The 26,984-nt window shown below is 40.3% G+C and overlaps 1 protein-coding gene and 1 long non-coding RNA gene across 58 annotated transcripts; both read left to right on the top strand.

Annotated features, from left to right (window-relative positions):
* The first annotated feature begins 419 nt into the window (after positions 1 to 419).
* On the top strand, positions 420 to 24,479 carry LOC118377945 (uncharacterized). Of its 48 annotated transcripts, none has more exons than XM_052484588.1 (15): positions 420 to 659; positions 1,675 to 1,854; positions 2,277 to 2,425; positions 5,813 to 5,908; positions 11,447 to 11,513; positions 15,549 to 16,058; positions 16,091 to 16,314; positions 16,667 to 16,698; positions 16,731 to 16,762; positions 16,795 to 16,826; positions 17,827 to 17,953; positions 19,261 to 19,344; positions 19,430 to 19,462; positions 22,855 to 23,060; positions 23,588 to 24,479. In XM_052484588.1, exons 1-15 carry the CDS (start codon positions 575 to 577, stop codon positions 23,999 to 24,001), a joined length of 2,271 nt encoding a protein of 756 aa, XP_052340548.1. In that variant the 5' UTR covers positions 420 to 574; the 3' UTR covers positions 24,002 to 24,479. The 48 variants fall into 48 exon arrangements, with proteins under 48 accessions (XP_052340548.1, XP_052340552.1, XP_052340553.1 ...); XM_052484592.1 differs by having other exon boundaries at positions 422 to 659; positions 16,187 to 16,314; XM_052484593.1 differs by having other exon boundaries at positions 422 to 659; positions 16,155 to 16,282.
* Positions 24,480 to 25,397: 918 nt separating this feature from the next.
* Positions 25,398 to 26,760, top strand: LOC127913142 (uncharacterized). Of its 10 annotated transcripts, none has more exons than XR_008084866.1 (4): positions 25,404 to 25,582; positions 25,763 to 25,873; positions 25,949 to 26,466; positions 26,615 to 26,760. It is a non-coding gene; the product is annotated as an uncharacterized LOC127913142 (long non-coding RNA). The 10 variants fall into 10 exon arrangements; XR_008084872.1 differs by having other exon boundaries at positions 25,949 to 26,429; positions 26,504 to 26,651; XR_008084867.1 differs by lacking the exon at positions 26,615 to 26,760 and having other exon boundaries at positions 25,949 to 26,096; positions 26,171 to 26,497.
* Positions 26,761 to 26,984: the final 224 nt, after the last annotated feature.

Below are 26,984 nucleotides of genomic sequence, written 5' to 3'. Positions count from 1 at the left end.
GATGGTCGTGACGCATCCAAATTAATCCTCAGTTTAAAAGAAACAATATTATTGACATTAAGTACAATTTACATCAAGAATAAACAACTGGACAACGAGGGAGCAACAAACATTCAAAACTAAAAAGAGCATTTCATGACATTTCATTCCATAGAACTCTCATGCTTCCCAAACAAAAAGATCCATGAGCCTACGTCAATATTTGTATACAATGAGTCACAATTGGGGAAGTGTGCTGTTACTTTGTTTTGTAAAACATTTTGGTAAAAGCTCAAGTAATCAATAGTCAACCAGAGGTTGGTGCTCTTGTGTAACACTGTGGTGAGCAGCGGAGAGCACTTAGCCTGGGGCGTTGCTTTCACAGACGTTTCAATACCTCCTTTCAGTTGGACAGAGAGAGAGAGAGAGAGAGGGAGAGAGAGAGAGAGGGAGAGAGAGAGAGAGAGAGAGAGAGAGAGAGAGAGAGAGAGAGAGAGAGAGAGAGAGAGAGAGAGAGAGAGAGAGAGAGAGAGAGAGAGAGGGAGAGAGAAGCGAGGGACGTGTGTATGTGTGTGTCAAGAGGATTTCCATTGAAATGGAGTACTTCAGTCTTTTAGTTCATTTCATGTTGGTAAGCTGTGCCTCTGCTGGGATAGATGGAATACATTGGACATATACAGGTATGGATTAATTGATTACCTATTTCCTATTTCCGTTCTCCATTGTGTTTTTTGGGGGGGAGGGGGGGACTCCAAACCCCCCAGAAAAAAAACACGAAGTCTTGAACTCATTCTCAGATATTTCAATTTATTTTTCATGTCTTATTTGTAGAGATTATTAACTCTAGGATATTTTAAGTCTGGAAAAAAAGGATGAATATAAATAGTTGTAGTTTGCAATGTGTGTGGTATATGGTCAATATACCACGGCTAAGGGCTGTCCTTAGGCAAGACGCAACGCGGAGTGCCTGGACACAGACCTTAGCCGTGGTATATTGGCCATATATCACAGACCCCCGAGGTGCCTTATTGCTATTATAAACTGGTTACTAACGTAATTAAAGCAGTAAAAATAAATGTTTTGTCATACCGGTGGTATACTGTCTCATATACCACGGCTGTCAACCAATCAACATTCAGGGCTGGAACCACCCAGTTTATAATTGCTGTGTAAATCATATAGATCTACTGCTCACGATGACAAACAGGTGGCATGACGATTTGATTCCCAGTGTAGACTGTAGACGTATATGATTACAGCTAGGAACGATATCATTTGTGTTCGTTATCATAGTGTGTAATGTCTGAGCCCTTTCAAACAGCCATTTGTGTTCGTTATCATAGTGTGTAATGTCTGAGCCTTTTCAGACAGCCATTTGGTTCGTGACAGACGTACAGTTTACTGTAATACCTCTCTTACAAACCATCACTCAGACATTTGGCTTTAGAGGTTTTGTGGTTACATCAAGGTGCTGTGAAGGTAGAGGGAGAAACAGAGGAACTTTATACAGTAGTGTTCCGTTGGCTCCTTCTCTCCTCTGCGTGAACAAACTGGCCTCTGTGGGAATGTCTACTCGGGACTAAAGTTGGGAGGCTTGGGGTCGCCAGTTTTTAGACATTGGGCCTAGTTCACATTGTTGTATTGTTCACGGTCGTCGTTATCATCCATCCGTCCGTTCTGTTTCTCCTTCTTCAGAAGGGGCCCTGGACCAGGTGCACTGGGCGGAGGAGTATCCCGCGTGTGGCGGTCGCAGACAGTCCCCCATCGACATCCAACGGAGGAGCGTGCGACACAACCCCCGCATGCTGCAGCTCGAGCTCACTGGATATGATGCTCAGAAGGGGAACTTCCTCATGAAAAACAACGGACACTCAGGTAAAAAAGTAGTGTGGGATGGTGTACCCCCCCCAAAAAAAAAACACCCGGAAATAATGTACAATTAAACCAACTTCATATCCCCTGTCAACTTTTTAACAGTTTTAGCTTTTACTGTTTTGTTATAGTGAATGAACAATGAACATTCAATACCATTGAAACATATTTTTTCAACAATAACATCTTAACCATTGTATCTAAATTAGTTAGTATTGGTCCCTTTAGCCTAATCTCAATGGGGACTAAGTTAACTTGGATAAAAGCATCTGTTAAATGGCATATATTAATTAATTAATTAATTATATGGCATATATTTATTTGTTAATGAATTAAATGGCATATATTTATTAATTAATTTTATTAAATGGCATATATTTTAATATTATTGTAAATACTAAAATGTCTTGTTGTGTTGTGGACAGTTGAAATCGTCCTCCCTCCCAGCATGGTGATTACCAAGGGTCTCCCCGGGGGCTACACGGCCGTCCAGATGCATCTCCACTGGGGTGGCTGGGACCTGGAGGAGAGCGGGGCAGAGCACACCCTGGATGGCATCAGATACATGGCAGAGGTATACTAGTGTTACAGGCTTGACTGGACCATAGTGGGACTAAGGCCATAACAGCAGCCTTTGTACCATCATGACACTCATTGCCACTCCTCGTCATGGCAACATCAAAAGGAGTTGACCTGATAGCACGAACAGTTCTGAGACCAGGCTACCTCTAACTCAAGCAGGGTAAATTTAGTCAAATATTATTTTATTTGATATTGATGTTCAAGGTCATTCGCAGTTGGGAGCTGAATTGCTGTGTAAATATTGTAGGCTGAACCAGCTGCACTACCCCGAAACAACACATCCCACTTTCAGTTTCTGAAGAATGTCAATACTACATTTTATTATCCATAAAACAATCCAGCAGTGCAAATGTTCAATATATATTTATTTACGTATCCAGTACCAGTCAAAAGTTTAGACAAACCGACTCATTCAAGGGCTTTTCTTTATTTTTACTATTTTCTACATTGTACAATAACAGTGAAGACATCAAAACTATGAAATAACACACATGGAATCATGTAGTAACCCCAAAACAATTAAACAAATAAAAATATATTTTAGATTCTTCAAAGTAGCCACCCTTTGCCTTGATGACAGCTTTACACACTCTTGGCATTCTCTCAACCAGCTTCATGAGGTAGTCAACTGGAATGCATTTCAATTAACAGGTGTGCCTTCTTAAAAGTTCATTTGTGGAATTTATGTACTTCTTAATGTGTTTGAGCCAATCAGTTGTGTTGTGACAAGGTAGGGGTGGTATACAAAAGATAGCTCTATTAGGTAAAGACCAAGTCCATATTATGGCAAGAACAGCTCAAATAAGCAAAGAGAAACCACAGTCCATCATTATTTTCAGACAGTCAATTCGGAAAATTTTAAGAACTTTGAAAGTTTCTTCAAGTGCAGTCGCAAAAAACCATCAAGCACAATGATGAAACTGGTTCTCATGAGGACCGCCACAGGAAAGAAAGACCCAGAGTTACCTCTGCTGCAGAGGATAAGTTCATTAGAGTTAACTACACCTCAGATAGCAGCCCAAATAAATGCTTCACACAGCTCAAGTAACAGACACATCTCAACATCAATTGTTCAGAGGAGACTGCGTGAATCAGGCCTTTGTGGTCGAATTTCTGCAAAGAAACCACTACTAAAGAACACCAGTAAGAAGAAAAGACTCGCTTGGGCCAAGAAACTCGAGCAATGGACATTAGACCGGGGGAAATCTGTGCTGGAGTACTGCATCAGATGACCTGGCTGCCACAATCACCCGACCTCAACCTAATTGAGATGGTTTGGGATGAGTTGGACCGCCGAGTGAAGGAAAAGCAGCCAACAAGTGCTCAGCATACGAGGGAACTCCTTCAAGACTGTTGGAAAAGCATTCCAGGTGAAGCTGGTTGAGAGAATGCCAAGAGTTTGCAAAGCTGTCATCAAGGCAAAGGGTGGCTACATTGAAGAATCTAAAATATAAAATATATTCAGATTTGTTTAACACTTTTTTGGTTACTACATGATTCCATATGTTTTATTGAATCGTTTTGATGTCTTCAATATTATTCTACAATGTAGAAAATAGTCAAATAAAGAAAACCCCTTGAATGAGTAGGTGTGTCCAAACTTTTGACTGGTACTGGATGTATATATTGATATATAGATATATGCTAGTAATATATACTATAATATATATTCTGCTGGACTATTTGTATGGATGACTGTTGTATGGATTATTTACATTATCCTCTTGGTTCCTGGAGGAACATAGGACCTGTACTAAAGTTATCCTCTTGGTTCCCAGAGGAACAGAGGACCTGTACTAAAGTTATCCTCTTGGTTCCCAGAGGAACAGAGGACCTGTACTAAAGTTATCCTCTTGGTTCCTGGAGGAACATAGGGCCTGTACTAAAGTTATCCTCTTTGTTCCCAGAGGAACAGAGGACCTGTACTAAAGTTATCCTCTTGGTTCCCAGAGGAACAGAGGACCTGTACTAAAGTTATCCTCTTGGTTCCCGGAGGAACATAGGGCCTGTACTAAAGTTATCCTCTTGGTTCCTGGAGGAACATAGGGCCTGTACTAAAGTTATCCTCTTTGTTCCCAGAGGAACAGAGGACCTGTACTAAAGTTATCCTCTTGGTTCCCAGAGGAACAGAGGACCTGTACTAAAGTTATCCTCTTGGTTCCCGGAGGAACATAGGGCCTGTACTAAAGTTATCCTCTTGGTTCCTGGAGGAACATAGGGCCTGTACTAAAGTTATCCTCTTGGTTCCTGGAGGAACATAGGGCCTGTACTAAAGTTATCCTCTTGGTTCCTGGAGGAACATAGGTCCTGTACTAAAGTTATCCTCTTGGTTCCTGGAGGAACATAGGGCCTGTACTAAAGTTATCCTCTTGGTTCCAGGAGGAACATAGGTTATGTACTAAAGTTATCCTCGTGGTTCCTAGAGGAACATAGGGCCTGTACTAAAGTTATCCTCTTGGTTCCTGGAGGAACATAGGTTATGTACTAAAGTTATCCTCTTGGTTCCTGGAGGAACATAGGTTATGTACTAAAGTTATCCTCTTGGTTCCCGGAGGAACATAGGGCCTGTACTAAAGTTATCCTCTTGGTTCATGGAGGAACATAGGGCCTGTACTAAAGTTATCCTCTTGGTTCCCAGAGGAACATAGGGCCTGTACTAAAGTTATCCTCTTGTGGTTCCCAGAGGAACATGGGGCCTGTACTAAAGTTATCCTCTTGGTTCATGGAGGAACATAGGTCATGTACTAAAGTTATCCTATTGGTTCCTGGAGGAACATAGGGCCTGTACTAAAGCTATCCTCTTGGTTCCCAGAGGAACATAGGGCCTGTACTAAAGTTATCCTCTTGGTTCCTGGAGGAACATAGGGCCTGTACTAAAGTTATCCTCTTGGTTCCTGGAGGAACATAGGGCCTGTACTAAAGTTATCCTCTTGGTTCCTGGAGGAACATAGGGCCTGTACTAAAGTTATCCTCTTGGTTCCTGGAGGAACATAGGGCCTGTACTAAAGTTATCCTCTTGGTTCCTGGAGGAACATAGGTCCTGTACTAAAGTTATCCTCTTGGTTCCTGGAGGAACATAGGGCCTGTACTAAAGCTATCCTCTTGGTTCCCAGAGGAACATAGGGCCTGTACTAAAGTTATCCTCTTGGTTCCTGGAGGAACATAGGGCCTGTACTAAAGTTATCCAATATTGCCAGGCTTGCGCTGCTTTCTAACCCTCTAACAATAACAAGTGGATCTTCTTGAGTTGTTGATTGGATAAAGTACAGATTAGCTTGAGTCGCTGTACATATGGATGTTTACAAATTAAATTACTTCCAACCTGGTGTTTGACAACTGGAGCAACTTTCAACTTACAATTTGTCCTCTGTGTTTGCAGCTCCACGTTGTCCATTATAACTCTGATAAGTACAAGAGCTTTCAAGAGGCCAGCGACAAGCCTGACGGACTGGCAGTTCTAGCCTTCTTCTACGAGGTGAGATCTGAAGACAGGTTGTTCATCTTCCTGTTCTTATTTTACGTTCTTCTTGTGAATTCCAGTATATGAACTCGGAACAGATGACACATAGAACAGCTTTGTGGGTAACTGGCCCGGTGCCTCCTGGCCCGGTGCCCCCTGTCATAACATTTGATAGTATAATAGTATCGGACATCCTGCCTGCGCAGTTAATGGGCCCATTGATTGGGCGATTGCGTGCTGTTAGGCCCACAGAGGGAAAGTTGGCTTCTAGAGATAGGAACAAGTGGCAGCCAGCCAGCCAGTCACCCAGTCATTAATTCAGCCAGCCAGCCAGTCAGCCAGTCAAACCGTCAACCAGCCAGCCAGCCAGTCACCCAGTCATTAATTCAGCCAGCCAGCCAGTCACCCAGTCATTAATTCAGCCAGCCAACCAGTCACCCAGTCATTAATTCAGCCAGCCAACCAGTCACCCAGTCATTAATTCAGCCAGCCAGCCAGTCACCCAGTCATTAATTCAGCCAGCCAACCAGTCACCCAGTCATTAATTCAGCCAGCCAACCAGTCAGCCAGTCATTAATTCAGCCAGCCAACCAGTCAGCCAGTCAAACCGTCAACCAGCCAGCCAGCCAGTCACCCAGTCATTAATTCAGCCAGCCAACCAGTCAGCCAGTCAAACCGTCAGCCAGTCAGTTAGCCATTAATTCAGCCAGTCAGGCAGCCAGCCAGCTAGCCAGTCAGTTCCAACACTTTGCTGTGGGTTAGAGGTCATCGCTTAGGCAACGCTGCCACAGGGCACAGGCATCCTCCCCAGCTACCTAATGGACTGCAGCTGTGTAGTGAGTGGGTGCCGGTGTTCTATTGCCCTAGTACTGGTAGTCCTGCTTACTGAGACAATGTTCTAGTCACACATACAGCTGGAGTTTTCTCCCACCCCTAGCTCTCTTTTATGCCTTTTTATTTTATTTGAATTTTTTTTAGGCGAGTATATTTCATATTTTTTGTTTTTCATTTAGACGTTAAAGAGAGGTGATGAGAGATACATGGCATGTGAAGAGACAAACATGGGAGTGTACTGACAAGTAGGAAATATGTGCTGCAAGCAACAGCAGTAATCCGCTAGACCAGCCCGACCCCAGCCACTGCTGATGTGTCTATTGCTCCACAGCCAACTGTCATTGTTACAGTCTCACACACAGGGATGAAACACAGCTGGACATGTCTATCACCTCTAGGTTCTCACCTGCTGTCGTCATGTTGCCAGTCTGTTTATCTCTCCTGTAGTCATGTTGCCAGTCTGTTTATCTCTCCTGTAGTTATGTTGCCAGTCTGTTTATCTCTCCTGAATCTCTCCTGTAGTCATGTTGCCAGTCTGTTTATCTCTTCTGTAGTCATGTTGCCAGTCTGTTTATCTCTCCTGTAGTCATGTTGCCAGTCTGTTTATCTCTTCTGTAGTCATGTTGCCAGTCTGTTTATCTCTCCTGTAGTTATGTTGCCAGTCTGTTTATCTCTTCTGTAGTCATGTTGCCAGTCTGTTTATCTCTCCTGTAGTCATGTTGCCAGTCTGTTTATCTCTCCTGTAGTCATGTTGCCAGTCTGTTTATCTCCTGTAGTCATGTTGCCAGTCTGTTTATCTCTCCTGTAGTCATGTTGCCAGTCTGTTTATCTCTCCTGTAGTCATGTTGCCAGTCTATCTCTCCTGTAGTCATGTTCACGGTCTGTTTATCTCTCCTGTAGTCATGTTGCCAGTCTGTTTATCTCTCCTGTAGTCATGTTGCCAGTCTGTTTATCTCTCCTGTAGTCATGTTGCCAGTCTGTTTATCTCTCCTGTAGTCATGTTGCCAGCCTACCTCTCATGTAGTCATGTTGCCAGTCTGTTTATCTCTCCTGTAGTCATGTTGCCAGCCTACCTCTCATGTAGTCATGTTGCCAGTCTGTTTATCTCTCCTGTAGTCATGTTGCCAGTCTGTTTATCTCTCCTGTAGTCATGTTGCCAGCCTACCTCTCCTGTAGTCATGTTGCCAGCCTACCTCTCCTGTAGTTATGTTGCCAGTCTGTTTATCTCTCCTGTAGTCATGTTGCCAGTCTGTAAATCTCTCCTGTAGTGATGTTGCCAGTCTGTTTATCTTTCCTGTAGTCATGTTGCCAGCCTACCTCTCCTGTAGTCATGTTGCCAGTCTGTTTATCTCTCCTGTAGTCATGTTGCTAGTCTGTAAATCTCTCCTGTAGTCATGTTGCCAGTCTGTAAATCTCTCCTGTAGTCATGTTGCCAGTCTGTTTATCTCTCCTGTAGTCATGTTCCCAGTCTATTTATCTCTCCTGTAGTCATGTTGCCAGCCTACCTCTCCTGTAGTCATGTTGCCAGTCTGTTTATCTCTCCTGTAGTCATGTTGCCAGTCTGTTTATCTCTTCTGTAGTCATGTTGCCAGTCTGTTTATCTCTCCTGTAGTTATGTTGCCAGTCTGTTTATCTCTCCTGTAGTCATGTTGCCAGTCTGTTTATCTCTCCCGTAGTCATGTTGCCAGTCTATTTATCTCTCCTGTAGTCATGTTGCCAGTCTGTTTATCTCTCCTGTAGTCATGTTGCCAGTCTGTTTATCTCTCCTGTAGTCATGTTGCCAGTCTGTTTATCTCTCCTGTAGTCATGTTGCCAGTCTACCTCTCATGTAGTCATGTTGCCAGTCTGTGTATCTCTCCTGTAGTCATGTTGCCAGTCTGTAAATCTCTCCTGTAGTCATGTTGCCAGTCTGTTTATCTCTCCTGTAGTCATGTTGCCAGTCTGTAAATCTCTCCTGCAGTCATGTTGCCAGTCTGTTTATCTCTCCTGTAGTCATGTTGCCAGCCTACCTCCCCTGTAGTCATGTTGCCAGTCTGTTTATCTCTCCTGTAGTCATGTTGCCAGTCTGTTTATCTCTTCAGTAGTCATGTTGCCAGTCTGTTTATCTCTCCTGTAGTCATGTTGCCAGTCTGTTTATCTCTTCTGTAGTCATGTTGCCAGTCTGTTTATCTCTCCTGTAGTCATGTTGCCAGTCTGTTTATCTCTCCTGTAGTCATGTTGCCAGTCTGTTTATCTCTCCTGTAGTCATGTTGCCAGTCTGTTTATCTCCTGTAGTCATGTTGCCAGTCTGTTTATCTCTCCTGTAGTCATGTTGCCAGTCTGTTTATCTCTTCTGTAGTCATGTTGCCAGTCTGTTTATCTCTCCTGTAGTCATGTTGCCAGTCTGTTTATCTCTCCTGTAGTCATGTTGCCAGCCTACCTCTCCTGTAGTCATGTTGCCAGTCTGTTTATCTCTCCTGTAGTCATGTTGCCAGTCTGTTTATCTCTCCTGTAGTCATGTTGCCAGTCTGTTTATCTCTCCTGTAGTCATGTTGCCAGTCTGTTTATCTCTCCTGTAGTCATGTTGCCAGTCTGTTTATCTCTCCTGTAGTCATGTTGCCAGTCTATTTATCTCTCCTGTAGTCATGTTGCCAGCCTACCTCTCCTGTAGTCATGTTGCCAGCCTACCTCTCCTGTAGTTATGTTGCCAGTCTGTTTATCTCTCCTGTAGTCATGTTGCCAGTCTGTAAATCTCTCCTGTAGTCATGTTGCCAGTCTGTTTATCTTTCCTGTAGTCATGTTGCCAGCCTACCTCTCCTGTAGTCATGTTGCCAGTCTGTTTATCTCTCCTGTAGTCATGTTGCTAGTCTGTAAATCTCTCCTGTAGTCATGTTGCCAGTCTGTAAATCTCTCCTGTAGTCATGTTGCCAGTCTGTTTATCTCTCCTGTAGTCATGTTTCCAGTCTATTTATCTCTCCTGTAGTCATGTTGCCAGCCTACCTCTCCTGTAGTCATGTTGCCAGTCTGTTTATCTCTCCTGTAGTCATGTTGCCAGTCTGTTTATCTCTTCTGTAGTCATGTTGCCAGTCTGTTTATCTCTCCTGTAGTCATGTTGCCAGTCTGTTTATCTCTCCTGTAGTCATGTTGCCAGCCTACCTCTCCTGTAGTCATGTTGCCAGCCTATCTCTCCTGTAGTCATGTTGCCAGTCTATCTCTCCTGTAGTCATGTTGCCAGTCTGTTTATCTCTCCTGTAGTCATGTTGCCAGCCTGTTTATCTCTCCTGTAGTCATGTTGCCAGTCTGTTTATCTCTCCTGTAGTCATGTTGCCAGTCTGTTTATCTCTCCTGTAGTCATGTTGCCAGTCTGTTTATCTCTCCTGTAGTCATGTTGCCAACCTGTTTCTGTTTCAGCCAACGTGTGGTTGTTTTGCCAGTTCTGTTCTTCCATAATGAATGCGTGGCCATGCACAACACCATCATTAAGTTTGCAGACAACATGACAGGGTTTTGCCTGATCACCGACAAGGATGAGGCAGCCGACAGGGAGAAAGTCAGAGACCTGGCAGTGTGGTGCCAGGATAACAATCTATCCCTCAACGTCAGCAAGACAGAAGAACTGATCGTGGACTACAGGAAATGGAGGGCTGAGTACACCCTCATCCACATCTACAGGGCTGTTGTGGAGCAGGTCGAGAGCGTCAAGTTCCTCGGTGACCACATTACTGAGGAACTATCGTGGTCCACAGACCAACACAGGCATGAAGAGGGCATGACAATGCCTCTTCCCCCTCAGCAGGCTGAAATGATTTGGCATGGGCCCTCTGATCTTTGAAAAAGTTCTACAGCTGCACCACTGTGAGCATCTTGACTGGCTGCATCACCGCTTAGTATAGCAAGTGCTTGGCACCCGACCGCAAGGCGCTACAGAGGGTAGTACGTATGGCCCGGTACGTCAGTGTACAGAGCTCCCTACCATCCAGGACCTCTATACCAGGCGGTGTCAGAGGAAGGCCTTAAAAATTGTCAAAGACTCCGGCCCATCACAGTCATAGGCTGTTCTCTCTGCTACCGCACGGCAACCGGTAATGATGCACCAAGTCTGGAACCAACAGGACCCTAAAACAGCTTCGACCCACAATCTATAAGACTGCTAAATAGTTGACTCACATACACTGTTTATTATATATCCTGTTACCTAGTCACTTCATCCCTAGCTATATGTACATATCTACCTCAATGACCTCCTATCCCTGCACATGGACTCAGTACTGGTACCCCGTGTATATAGCCAAGTTATCATTTCTCATTGTGTATTTATCCTTGTGTAATTATTTTCCTATTTTATTCTTCATGATATTATTTAAAAATCTTCTACTCTTTCTTATTTTTTTCCTCTCTCCTCATTGTTGGGAAGGGCCCATCACTAAGCATTTCACTGTTAATCTACACCTGTTGTTTACGAAGCACGTGACAAAAAAAACAACATTTTATTTGACATTTTATTTTATATAAAACCTTTAGCCAGTTGGTTTGACATTTTTGAGAACACCTACTACCGGCGATTTCATCAACAACCTAACTCATTCTCTCGTTGTTGTCTAGTTGCAGTCAGGCCGGGTTTCTTCTTTTAGCCAGTGTGGTTGTTTTTGCCTCATTTTGGCAAGGAGACCATGTAGCCTAGGAATGCAGAATCCATCACTTACCTGTTCGTAGGTTTGATTGTGTTTTTGTCCGTTACAGGACGGACATTTTGAGAACACCTACTACAGCGATTTCATCAGCAACCTGGGAAAAGTCAAGTACGCAGGTGATTTTGGTTTTCTTTGGAATATTACTGAATCTGTCTACAATAATAACAGTATTACTGAATCTATCTACAATAACAACAGTATTACTGAATCTGTCTACAATAATAACAGTATTACTGAATCTATCTACAATAACAACAGTATTACTGAATCTATCTACAATAACAACAGTATTACTGAATCTGTCTACAATAACAACAGTATTACTGAATCTATCTACAATAACAACAGTATTACTGAATCTGTCTACAATAATAACAGTATTACTGAATCTGTCTACAATAATAACAGTATTACTGAATCTGTCTACAATAATAACAGTATTACTGAATCTGTCTACAATAATAACAGTATTACTGAATCTGTCTACAATAATAACAGTATTACTGAATCTGTCTACAATAACAACAGTATTACTGAATCTGTCTACAATAATAACAGTATTACTGAATCTATCTACAATAATAACAGTATTACTGAATCTATCTACAATAATAACAGTATTACTGAATCTATCTACAATAACAACAGTATTACTGAATCTGTCTACAATAATAACAGTATTACTGAATCTGTCTACAATAATAACAGTATTACTGAATCTGTCTACAATAACAACAGTATTACTGAATCTGTCTACAATAATAACAGTATTACTGAATCTATCTACAATAATAACAGTATTACTGAATCTGTCTACAATAATAACAGTATTACTGAATCTGTCTACAATAATAACAGTATTACTGAATCTGTCTACAATAACAACAGTATTACTGAATCTGTCTACAATAATAACAGTATTACTGAATCTATCTACAATAATAACAGTATTACTGAATCTATCTACAATAATAACAGTATTACTGAATCTATCTACAATAACAACAGTATTACTGAATCTGTCTACAATAATAACAGTATTACTGAATCTGTCTACAATAATAACAGTATTACTGAATCTATCTACAATAATAACAGTATTACTGAATCTATCTACAATAACAACAGTATTACTGAATCTATCTACAATAACAACAGTATTACTGAATCTATCTACAATAACAACAGTATTACTGAATCTGTCTACAATAACAACAGTATTACTGAATCTATCTACAATAACAACAGTATTACTGAATCTGTCTACAATAACAACAGTATTACTGAATCTATCTACAATAATAACAGTATTACTGAATCTATCTACAATAACAACAGTATTACTGAATCTATCTACAATAACAACAGTATTACTGAATCTATCTACAATAACAACAGTATTACTGAATCTATCTACAATAACAACAGTATTACTGAATCTATCTACAATAACAACAGTATTACTGAATCTATCTACAATAACAACAGTATTACTGAATCTATCTACAATAACAACAGTATTACTGAATCTATCTACAATAACAACAGTATTACTGAATCTATCTACAATAACAACAGTATTACTGAATCTATCTACAATAACAACAGTATTACTGAATCTATCTACAATAACAACAGTATTACTGAATCTATCTACAATAACAACAGTATTACTGAATCTATCTACAATAACAACAGTATTACTGAATCTATCTACAATAACAACAGTATTACTGAATCTATCTACAATAACAACAGTATTACTGAATCTATCTACAATAACAACAGTATTACTGAATCTATCTACAATAACAACAGTATTACTGAATCTATCTACAATAACAACAGTATTACTGAATCTATCTACAATAACAACAGTATTACTGAATCTATCTACAATAACAACAGTATTACTGAATCTGTCTACAATAATAACAGTATTACTGAATCTATCTACAATAACAACAGTATTACTGAATCTATCTACAATAACAACAGTATTACTGAATCTATCTACAATAATAACAGTATTACTGAATCTGTCTACAATAATAACAGTATTACTGAATCTATCTACAATAATAACAGTATTACTGAATCTATCTACAATAACAACAGTATTACTGAATCTATCTACAATAACAACAGTATTACTGAATCTATCTACAATAATAACAGTATTACTGAATCTGTCTACAATAATAACAGTATTACTGAATCTATCTACAATAACAACAGTATTACTGAATCTATCTACAATAACAACAGTATTACTGAATCTATCTACAATAACAACAGTATTACTGAATCTATCTACAATAACAACAGTATTACTGAATCTGTCTACAATAATAACAGTATTACTGAATCTATCTACAATAACAACAGTATTACTGAATCTATCTACAATAACAACAGTATTACTGAATCTATCTACAATAACAACAGTATTACTGAATCTGTCTACAATAATAACAGTATTACTGAATCTGTCTACAATAATAACAGTATTACTGAATCTATCTACAATAATAACAGTTGTAACGGCGTTCTTCGTTTGTTGAAAGAGAGTCGGACCGAAATGCGGCGTGGTGGTTACTCATGTCTTTAATGAATGAATCGCGATACATAAAATAACTGATACAAATACAAAACAACAAACGGAACGTGAAAACTAATTACAGCCTATCTGGTGAACACTACACAGAGACAGGAACAATCAACCACGAAATACACAGTGAAACCCAGGCTACCTAAATACGGTTCCCAATCAGAGACAACGAGAATCACCTGACTCTGATTGAGAACCGCCTCAGGCAGCCAAGCCTATGCAACACCCCTATTCAGCCGCAATCCCAATAACTACAAAACCCCAATATGAAATACAACAAAATAAACCCATGTCACACCCTGGCCTGACCAAATATATAACGAAAACACAAAATACTAAGACCAAGGCGTGACAACAGTATTACTGAATCTATCTACAATAATAACAGTATTACTGAATCTATCTACATTAATATCAGTATTACTGAATCTATCAGTATTCCTGAATCTATCTACATTAACAACAGTATTTATTACTGAATCTATCTACATTAACAACAGTATTACTGGTGCTCAGTTTCTGTTTTCACCTGTTGGGATGTTGTACAGGCCAGTCCCTGAACATATTGATGTTGTACAGGCCAGTCCCTGAACATATTGATGTTGTACAGGCCAGTCCCTGAACATATTGATGTTGTACAGGCCAGTCCCTGAACATATTGATGTTGTACAGGCCAGTCCCTGAACATATTGATGTTGTACAGGCCAGTCCCTGAACATATTGATGTTGTACAGGCCAGTCCCTGAACATATTGATGTTGTACAGGCCAGTCCCTGAACATATTGATGTTGTACAGGCCAGTCCCTGAACATATTGATGTTGTACAGGCCAGTCCCTGAACATATTGATGTTGTACAGGCCAGTCCCTGAACATATTGATGTTGTACAGGCCAGTCCCTGAACATATTGATGTTGTACAGGCCAGTCCCTGAACATATTGATGTTGTACAGGCCAGTCCCTGAACATATTGATGTTGTACAGGCCAGTCCCTGAACATATTGATGTTGTACAGGCCAGTCCCTGAACATATTGATGTTGTACAGGCCAGTCCCTGAACATATTGATGTTGTACAGGCCAGTCCCTGAACATATTGATGTTGTACAGGCCAGTCCCTGAACATATTGATGTTGTACAGGCCAGTCCCTGAACATATTGATGTTGTACAGGCCAGTCCCTGAACATATTGATGTTGTACAGGCCAGTCCCTGAACATATTGATGTTGTACAGGCCAGTCCCTGAACATATTGATGTTGTACAGGCCAGTCCCTGAACATATTGATGTTGTACAGGCCAGTCCCTGAACATATTGATGTTGTACAGGCCAGTCCCTGAACATATTGATGTTGTACAGGCCAGTCCCTGAACATATTGATGTTGTACAGGCCAGTCCCTGAACATATTGATGTTGTACAGGCCAGTCCCTGAACATATTGATGTTGTACAGGCCAGTCCCTGAACATATTGATGTTGTACTGGCCAGTCCCTGAACATATTGATGTTGTACAGGCCAGTCCCTGAACATATTGATGTTGTACAGGCCAGTCCATGAACATATCCACCCTTGACGTGCGCTCCATGCTTCCTGAGAACCTGAACCATTTCTTCAGGTACCAAGGCTCTCTTACCACCCCTCCCTGTTACGAGAGCATCCTGTGGACAGTGTTCGACACACCCATCACCCTCTCTCACAACCAGGTACTATACCCATCACCCTCTCTCACAACCAGGTACTATACCCATCACCCTCTCTCACAACCAGGTACTATACCCATCACCCTCTCTCACAACCAGGTACTATACCCATCACCCTCTCTCACAACCAGGTACTATACCCATCACCCTCTCTCACAACCAGGTACTATACCCATCACCCTCTCTCACAACCAGGTACTTTACCCATCACCCTCTCTCACAACCAGGTACTTTACCCATCACCCTCTCTCACAACCAGGTACTTTACCCATCACCCTCTCTCACAACCAGGTACTATACCCATCACCCTCTCTCACAACCAGGTACTATACCCATCACCCTCTCTCACAACCAGGTACTTTACCCATCACCCTCTCTCACAACCAGGTACTATACCCATCACCCTCCCTCACAACCAGGTACTATACCCATCACCCTCTCTCACAACCAGGTACTATACCCATCACCCTCTCTCACAACCAGGTACTATACCCATCACCCTCTCTCACAACCAGGTACTATACCCATCACCCTCTCTCACAACCAGGTACTATACCCATCACCCTCTCTCACAACCAGGTACTATACCCATCACCCTCTCTCACAACCAGGTACTATACCCATCACCCTCTCTCACAACCAGGTACTTTACCCATCACCCTCTCTCACAACCAGGTACTATACCCATTACCCTCTCTCACAACCAGGTACTATACCCATCACCCTCTCTCACAACCAGGTACTATACCCATCACCCCCTCTCACAACCAGGTACTATACCCATCACCCTCTCTCACAACCAGGTACTTTACCCATCACCCTCTCTCACAACCAGGTACTATACCCATCACCCTCTCTCACAACCAGGTACTATACCCATCACCCTCTCTCACAACCAGGTACTATACCCATCACCCTCTCTCACAACCATGTACTTTACCCATCACCCTCTCTCACAACCAGGTACTATACCCATCACCCTCCCTCACAACCAGGTACTATACCCATCACCCTCTCTCACAACCAGGTACTTTACCCATCACCCTCTCTCACAACCAGGTACTATACCCATCCCCCTCTCTCACAACCAGGTACTTTACCCATCACCCTCTCTCACAACCAGGTACTTTACCCATCACCCTCCCTCACAACCAGGTACTATACCCATCCCCCTCTCTCACAACCAGGTACTTTACCCATCACCCTCCCTCACAACCAGGTACTATACCCATCACCCTCTCTCACAACCAGGTACTTTACCCATCACCCTCTCTCACAACCAGGTAACCCTGCTCTCTCTCTCTTACAAACCATCTGATTTGTAAAATTGACTTTTCAATTCTCCACATCAATTTTCTTTGACATTTTACTCAACGTTTTTGTTGTTGAAATTTGTACCTATAGCCGTGAATGAAAAGGAGATCAAACAGCCCTGTGATTGATTGATTTATTGATTACTTGATTGGTTAGTTCATTGATTGCTCTCCCTGCTGTCTCACAAAACTGCTGATGTGTAAATTAAACCTCAACATTTTTCAACAATGGACGTGAACTCTTACACTCTGCTCCAGGCCTCCCTAAAAAGCAGATGAAACAGCCCTGTGAAAGATTTACTGATTCATCCGTTTATTCATTCATCCTTTTATTGATTGATTGATTAATTCATTATTGAGTCAATTGACTCATTGATACATTATTTAATTAATTGATTCATTATTGAGTCAATTGACTCATTGATACATTATTGAATTAATTGATTCATTATTGAGTCAATTGACTCATTGATATATTATTGAATTAATTGATTCATTGATTCATTATTGAATTAATTGAGTCTTTGATTCATTATTGAATTAATTGAGTCATTGATCCATTATTGAATTAATTGATTGATTGATTCATTATTGAATTAATTGATTCATTGATTCATTATTGAATTAATTGATTCATTGATTCATTATTGAATTAATTGAGTCATTGATTCATTATTGAATTAATTGAGTCATTGATCCATTATTGAATTAATTGATTGATTGATTCATTATTGAATTAATTGAGTCTTTGATTCATTATTGAATTAATTGATTCATAAACTCTTTCCTATCCTCTCCCCCCACATCCAGATCAGAAAGTTGGAAAGTACTCTGATGGACATGGACAATAAGACTCTGTGGAATGATTACCGCATGGCCCAGCCGCTCAACGATCGCGTGGTCGAGTCCTCCTTCCTGCCTCGCCTGGGGAAAGGCAGTACGTGGACAGAACCTACTCTTAGGGAATTAAGAAGATAAACTAAACAGGAAAATATGATTATGTATCTATGTAGATATAGGTCCTGCTGTATATGATAGGGAATGGATCAATTCGTTGTCCTAATATGGCTGTAGCCTCCGTTTGAAAAAGGTAGCACTGTATCTACAGATGTAGGATCTTAATTTGAGCCAGTTTTCTACAACAGGAAAATTATCCTGCAGCAACAGGATACGTGAATTATTATGTTGATTATTTTAATTAATGAACATTTTTTATAGGGTTTGATACATTTTTTGTTAGGGAAAACCTTGTCTGAAATTTCCAATTGGAAATTACAAACTTTAGAAGTCTTTAAAAAGACTTTAATGCACTACAAGTTTGAATTTCCTCAGCAACAAAGGAGTGATCAAATTGAGATCCTACATCTGTATACGGGCCCTGGTGTGTGTGTGTTAGGGAATGGATAGTCTTGTGTTGCCAGACAGTTATTGTGCCTTTGCTCTTCTTACGATCTTTCTGTTTTCCCGAGTAACCCTTGGGACATGAAATGACTGAGATCAATGTTAAGGAATGGATCAATTTAACAGGCAAATAGATACAGATAAGATATATCTCATATTGATGCTCAACATATGTCTTTAATATAGTGGATTTCTAAGATGATGCTCATCTCACAGTATGTTTTAAGATGATTTATGGTGCTCTACATATGGAACCCATCTGAGAGGAATCAGCCTCAAGGCCTTTCCCTGACCATGTTCACTTCCTCTTTCTCTCTATATCTGTCTCTCCCCCCTCTCTCTTCCCTCTCTCTATCTCTCTTTTTTTCTCTCTCTCTCCCTATCTCTCTTTCTTTCTCTCTTTCCCTCTCTTTCTTTCTCTCTCTTTCTCTCTTTATCTCTCTTTCTTTCCCTCTCTCCCTCTCTTTCACTCTCTCACTCTCTCTTTCTCTCTTTATCTCTTTCTTTCCCTCTCTCCCTCTCTCACTCTCTCTCACTCTCTCTTTCCCTCTCTCTTACTCTCTCTCACTCTCTTTATCTCTCTTTCTTTCCCTCTCTCCCTCTCTCACTCTCTCTCACTCTCTCTCACTCTCTCTTTCCCTGTCTTTCTTTCTCTCTCTTTCTCTCTTTATCTCTCTTTCTTTCCCTCTCTCCCTCTCTCACTCTCTCTCACTCTCTCTTTCACTCTCTCTCTTTCTCTCTCTCACTCTCTCTTTCTCTCTATATCTCTTTCTTTCCCTCTCCCTCTCTTTCTTTATCTCTTTCTCACTCTCTCTCTCACTCTCTCTCTCTTTCTCCACTCAGCGTTCTGTCGCCAAGATGAAATCGAATCAAAGCTTCTGAAGATCGAGGGTCTGATTACTTCTCTTGGAAAACACATACATTCAAGTGAGATATATCTTTATTGACATTTAAAAGTATAACAATGAGTGAAGGTTTTATGTGAACTGACTCTGTGTTTTTGTTAATGTAGGTGAAATTGGGGATGCAAGGCCTTCCAAACTAGGTGAGTACTGTAGTTAGGTATTGGAGTACATCGTACTCTACGAGGTTGCTCTTATATGTTACGTGTAATAACACCAACGTGTTATTACAATGTTATTACAATGTTATTACAATGTTATTACAATGTTATTACAATGTTATTACAATGTTATTACAATCAGGGGTTGGAACCAACATTATTTTCCAATCGTTTTGTTCTGAACAGAAACACTATTTTTCATGGTTTCACTCCACTGTTCCGACCAACAAAATAAAGTTCTGAATTGGTTCAAACCCCCAAAAAAAGCACTGGTTTATTGCTTTCCTTTCTGTTCTTTTTTTAAACCTGTTAAATCAACAGTATTTTACATTTAGCTTATTTACATTTACATTTACATTTAAGTCATTTAGCAGACGCTCTTATCCAGAGCGACTTACAAATTGGTGCATACACCTTATGACATCCAGTGGAACAGCCACTTTACAATAGTGCATCTAAATCTTTTTAGGGGAGGGGGTGAGAAGGATTACTTTATCCTATCCTAGGTATTCCTTGAAGAGGAATATTAAACTACTTATTAAACTACTTCACCAATCAGTGACAGAACAGCTATTTCCATGTTAACATTTTAGGGGGGGTTCATTTTCTCTATTGTTTTTTGATGGTAGGCTACTCTGGTAGGACTAAATTAGGATCAAATAGCCACGGTAGCCAACTTGACCACTGTCTGTAACTGTAACTTAATAATAATAATAATAACTTAAATAGTAACTTAAAGCGGGTACAGCCTCATTGTTCACAGTAAACGCTTGCCGGATGTTGCACATCATTTTCACAACATTAAAGTTTGAGCTCAGCAGACCTGAAATTTGCTCAGTGCCAAAAAAAAGGGAAAATTGGTTACAATAGTAGTCACACTAGTAAATACAATAGTAGTTACAATAGTAGTTACAATAGTAGTTACAATAGTAGTCACACTAGTATTCACACTAGTAAATACAATAGTAGTTACAATAGTAGTCACACTAGTAAATACAATAGTAGTTACAATAGTAGTTACAATAGTAGTCACACTAGTAAATACAATAGTAGTTACAATAGTAGTTACAATAGTAGTCACAATAGTAGTCACAATAGTAGTTACAATAGTAGTCACACTAGTAGTTACAATAGTAGTTACAATAGTAGTCACACTAGTATTCACACTAGTAAATACAATAGTAGTTACACTAGTATTCACACTAGTAAATACAATAGTAGTTACAATAGTAGTTACAATAGTAGTCACACTAGTATTCACACTAGTAAATACAATAGTAGTTACAATAGTAGTCACACTAGTAGATACAATAGTAGTCACAATAGTAGTTACAATAGTAGTTACAATAGTAGTTACAATAGTAGTTACAATAGTAGTTACAATAGTAGTCACACTAGTAGTCACAATAGTAGTTACAATAGTAGTTACAATAGTAGTTACAATAGTAAATACAATAGTAGTTACACTAGTAAATACAATAGTAGTTACAATAGTAGTTACAATAGTAGTTACAATAGTAGTCACACTAGTAGTTACAATAGTAGTCACACTAGTAAATACAATAGTAGTTACAATAGTAGTTACAATAGTAGTCACAATAGTAGTTACAATAGTAGTTACAATAGTAGTTACAATAGTAGTTACACTAGTAAATACAATAGTAGTTACAATAGTAGTCACACTAGTAAATACAATAGTAGTTACAATAGTAGTTACAATAGTAGTTACAATAGTAGTCACAATAGTAGTCACAATAGTAGTTACAATAGTAGTTACAATAGTAGTCACACTAGTAAATACAATAGTAGTCACACTAGTATTCACACTAGTAAATACAATAGTAGTTACAATAGTAGTCACAATAGTAGTCACAATAGTAGTTACAATAGTAGTTACAATAGTAGTTACAATAGTAGTCACACTAGTAAATACAATAGTAGTTACAATAGTATTCACACTAGTAAATACAATAGTAGTTACAATAGTAGTTACAATAGTAGTCACAATAGTAGTTACAATAGTAGTTACAATAGTAGTTACAATAGTAGTCACAATAGTAAATACAATAGTAGTTACAATAGTAGTTACAATAGTAGTTACAATAGTAGTTACAATAGTAGTTACAATAGTAGTCACAATAGTAAATACAATAGTAGTTACAATAGTAGTTACAATAGTAGTCACAATAGTAGTTACAATAGTAAATACAATAGTAGTTACAATAGTAGTCACACTAGTATTCACACTAGTAAATACAATAGTAAATACAATAGTAGTCACAATAGTAAATACAATAGTAGTTACAATAGTAGTTACAATAGTAGTCACAATAGTAAATACAATAGTAGTTACAATAGTAGTTACAATAGTAGTCACAATAGTAAATACAATAGTAGTTACAATAGTAAATACAATAGTCGTCACATTAGTAGTCACACTAGTAGTTACAATAGTAGTTAGAACACAACTACAGGTATATTTAATGTATAGTGGAACATTTTACACGAAGTTGCTCTTTTATGATCTATTTAGAGTAATTCTATTTACAGTACTTCGCTTTAGAGTACTTATATGTATACTATTTCTATGTGGAGAACTTATATTTACAGTACTTATATTTAGGGTACTTATATTTAGGGTACTTATATTTACAGGACTTATATTTAGGGTACTTATATTTAGTGTACTTATATTTACAGGACTTATATTTACAGGACTTATATTTACAGTACTTATATTTACAGTACTTATATTTAGTGTACTTATATTTACAGTACTTATATTTACAGGACTTATATTTACAGGACTTATATTTACAGTACTTATATTTAGTGTACTTATATTTACAGGACTTATATTTAGGGTACTTATATTTAGTGTACTTATATTTACAGTACTTATATTTAGGGTACTTATATTTAGGGTACTTATATTTACAGGACTTATATTTAGGGTACTTATATTTATACTATTTCTATGAGGAGAACTTCTATTTACAGTACTTATATTTAGGGTACTTATATTTAGGGTACTTATATTTAGGGTACTTATATTTAGGGTATTTATATTTAGGGTACTTATATTTAGGGTACTTATATTTAGGGTATTTATATTTAGGGTACTTATATTTAGGGTATTTATATTTAGGGTACTTATATTTAGGGTATTTATATTTAGGGTATTTAGGGTATTTATATTTAGGGTATTTATATTTAGGGTACTTATATTTAGGGTATTTATATTTAGGGTACTTATATTTAGGGTACTTATATTTAGGGTACTTGTATTTAGAGAGTTGTTGTGTGATGCAGTAGATATGTATCATTCCTTCTTCTGTGTCAGATGTTAACCGTATCACTCCTGTCCCCCATAGAGCCCCGAGTGATGTCTCCCCTGGTGCTCCACTTCCCAGAGAGGAACACCGAGAGCTATGCCCGGGCCCACCTGGCTCACTCCATGGACCTGGACTCCTTCACCGCCTGCATGCACCTGAAGACGCGCCCTGGAGAGATACACACTGTCCTGTCATACTCCAGCCAGGGCAACGACAACGAACTGATGATCACCATGGGATATGAGGTGAGTGGGAGTCATGGAGGGAGTCAGTGTGGGAGGTGAGGGGAGGGAGTTATGGAGGGAGGGGAGGGAGTCAGGGAGGGAGGGGAGTCAGGGAGGGAGTCAGGGAGGGAGTCAGGGAGGGAGGGGAGGGAGTCAGGGAAGGAGGGGAGGGAGTCAGGGAGGGAGTCAGGGAGGGAAGGGATGGAGACAGTGTGGGAGGCGAGGGGATGGAGTTATGGAGAAAGGGGAGGGAGTCATGGAGGGAGTCAGTGTGGGAGGCGAGTGGAGGGAGTTATGGAAGGAGGGGAGGGAGGGAGTCAGGGAGGGAGGGGAGTCAGGGAGGGAGTCATGGAGGGAGTCAGTGTGGGAGGCGAGGGAGGGAGGGAGGGAGTCAGGGAGGGAGTCGGGGAGAGAGGGGAGTCAGGGAGGGAGGGCATTCAGGGAGGGAGTCAGGGAGGGAGGGAGGGAGGGAGTCGGGTGGAGTAAGCGAGGGAGGGATGTAAAAGTCATCAGCAGTCGTATTTCTATTTTTCATGTGATCCATCCAGGTGGGTCTGTGGATCGGCAACGAGTTTGTCAACCTGCCCCACAACTTCCACTCCCGTGACTGGGTCAACTACTGTGTCACCTGGTCGTCCCACTCCGGGGGGGCTGAGCTGTGGATCAACGGGCTGGTGGGGGAGGAGCAGTACCTCCGGAGGAGATACACAGTCAGCCCAGCAGGGGTCTTCATCCTGGGGAAGGACCAGGACGGCTTCCTGGGGATCTCTGACACGGACGCCTTCGTGGGTCAGATGACGGATGTCAACGTGTGGGACTACGTTTTGAACTCGGCTGAGATACGGGAACAGATGTCCTGTGAGAACACCACCTCTCCCAGGGGGAACGTGCTCAGCTGGGGGGTCACTCCTATGAGTCTCTATGGAGGGGTGCAGCTGGAGACAGACTACAGGTGTCCCTGAGGTGAGGGGACAGCTGAATCACAGGGAAGCCTGGGTGGTGTTCAGTAGGGCACAACGTAACAAAACATTTTGCAACGGAAATAAAATGTTTTTTTAAAAATCATAGTTCTTATTGGACAAGTTCAGGAAGTGCAGTACCACCGTGTTCCGTGCCGTTTCAAAACGTTTTGTCTCTACTGAACATGACCCTGTTTCTCACAGAGCAGAGGATTCCCACTATCAACACAACGTAGTTCTGTTTGGTCTGTTATTATGTCCAGTCAATATATCAAATGTATCCTTTACTGCTGATGCCTATTGGGTGTGAAGGATAAGTCATCTGTTTGAGACATGGGTATCAGGTTTAGTAATGACAATGTTTATTGTTTATTAAGTGAAGTAAAGCACAGAAGATCTCTGAACGTCCGTGTGGGCTCAGAGCATCAGCCATCTATCGTAATTCATATCTGTTTCCTCAATAAAGTTCTATATTAAAGCATCTTGTATGTCTATTTCATCCACTATAACAGCCTTGCATTGTTAGACAGGCTGCAGAGCCAGTGAACTTTAAAACAGACACAGACATATCGCCATAGCAACAAAACATTTAAAGGCCCAGTACAGTCAAACTTCTGTTTTTACTCCCTGTGGTCTGTATCATATTGTACAACAGCTGATGAAACACTGTGTTTCTTGATTTTAAAAAAAATGTAAAAATAAAAAAATGTTTTTATCAGTGTTTTTCCCTGATAGTTACTGGTTGAAAATATAATCTTTACAGTACCTTCTAATCAGCTTGTTTGCATATGGGCGTGAGTTTCGGCTAGCCTGGTGATGTCACCAGGCGGTAAATTGGTTAATAGACCAATAATAAATCGAGTTCCAAACCTGTCTGCCAATAACAGCTAGTTTTAATCCCCCTGCTCAGACCCCTCCCAGACAATCTTAGCAAAATTCTTCCTTGAGAAATAGTTTTTTTTGTTGCTAAAAAGCAATACAGTAAGGTCAGTACAGGGGAGGGGGTGTTTTCAGGTGTTTTTGCCCGCGCTACAGACTATCGGTCTGCTAAATAAGGATTAATAAAGGACCCAGTGCACTACTTTATAGTCTTAGAGGTGTGTTTCCTGTCCGATTCCGCGTTTGGTTAATTATGTTTGTCCCCCATGAGATACCGTAGGAAGCCTATTTCACTTCCTCACAATCTTCAGAGTGAAACTAAGATAACTGGACTGTGACTTCTTGGTGTAATCTGTATTTATTAAATTATGCAGACGTTATTATGTCAATACCAAATCATTTCTGGGTAACAGGCCAACTTGGCATTGATTTGAGTCAGACAGTTATTCCACTGTCAAAATTGACTACAAAGTGTAAACAGGATCATTTTGGTCATAAAGTCAGTCTCGTCTAAAATGGAGTTTGGAACATCTGTGCATCACAACAGGAACATTAAGGGTTGGAACATCTGTGCATCACAACAGGAACATTAAGGGTTGGAACATCTGTGCATCACAACAGGAACATTAAGGGTTGGAACATCTGTGCACCACAACAGGAACATTAAGGTTTGGAACATCTGTGCATCACAACAGGAACATTAAGGTTTGGAACATCTCAGTTGGTAGAGCATGGCGCTTGTAACGCCAGGGTAGTGGGTTCGATCCCGGGACCACCCATACGTAGAATGTATGCACACATGACTGTAAGTCGCTTTGGATAAAAGCGTCTGCTAAATGGCATATATTATTATTATTATCTGTGCATCACAACAGGAACATTAAGGTTTGGAACATCTGTGCATCACAACAGGAACATTAAGGGTTGGAACATCTGTGCATCACAACAGGAACATTAAGGGTTGGAACATCTGTGCATCACAACAGGAACATTAAGGTTTGGAACATCTGTGCATCACAATAGTGAACATTAAGGTTTGGAACATCTGTGCATCACAATAGGAACATTAAGGTTTGGAACATCTGTGCATCACAACAGGAACATTAAGGTTTGGAACATCTGTGCATCACAACAGGAACATTAAGGTTTGGAACATCTGTGCATCACAACAGGAACATTAAGGTTTGGAACATCTGTGCATCACAACAGGAACATTAAGGTTTGGAACATCTGTGCATCACAATAGGAACATTAAGGTTTGGAACATCTGTGCATCACAATAGGAACATTAAGGTTTGGAACATCTGTGCATCACAACAGGAACATTAAGGTTTGGAACATCTGTGCATCACAACAGGAACATTAAGGGTTGGAACATCTGTGCATCACAACAGGAACATTAAGGTTTGGAACATCTGTGCATCACAACAGGAACATTAAGGTTTGGAACATCTGTGCATCACAACAGGAACATTAAGGTTTGGAACATCTGTGCATCACAACAGGAACATTAAGGTTTGGAACATCTGTGCATCACAATAGGAACATTACGGTTTGGAACATCTGTGCATCACAACAGGAACATTACGGTTTGGAACATCTGTGCATCACAACAGGAACATTAAGGTTTGGAACATCTGTGCATCACAACAGGAACATTAAGGTTTGGAACATCTGTGCATCACAACAGGAACATTAAGGGTTGGAACATCTGTGCATCACAACAGGAACATTAAGGGTTGGAACATCTGTGCATCACAACAGGAACATTACGGTTTGGGTTTTTGATTTGACAATGTCCATTTACCCCACTAACAAAATTGCGCAACTAAAAGATCCTCGGCAAAACTTAAAAACGTATTACAGATTTCTTGTTTTAGTTGCGCAATTTTACATCTAACGAGGGTGTTTGGTACAGTATTTCTCAAGTAAAACAAATGTGTGACATGTTTTCTTATGTAAACAAAGTTCGGAGCTGCTGGGCAGGTCTGTCTCACTGTCTATGCTATTGGATAGAGAGAAATCACCGCAGCTGTTCACCACATGTTAGTGGGGTAAATGGACATTGTCAAATCAAAACCCAAACCTTAATGTTCCTGTTGTGATG

The sequence above is a fragment of the Oncorhynchus keta genome, chromosome 28 (assembly GCF_023373465.1).
Source record: "Oncorhynchus keta strain PuntledgeMale-10-30-2019 chromosome 28, Oket_V2, whole genome shotgun sequence".
Classification (NCBI taxonomy): Eukaryota; Metazoa; Chordata; class Actinopteri; order Salmoniformes; family Salmonidae; genus Oncorhynchus; species Oncorhynchus keta.
The sequence above is the reverse complement of the archived record's forward strand: the minus strand, read 5'-3'. Positions and strand labels throughout refer to the sequence as shown.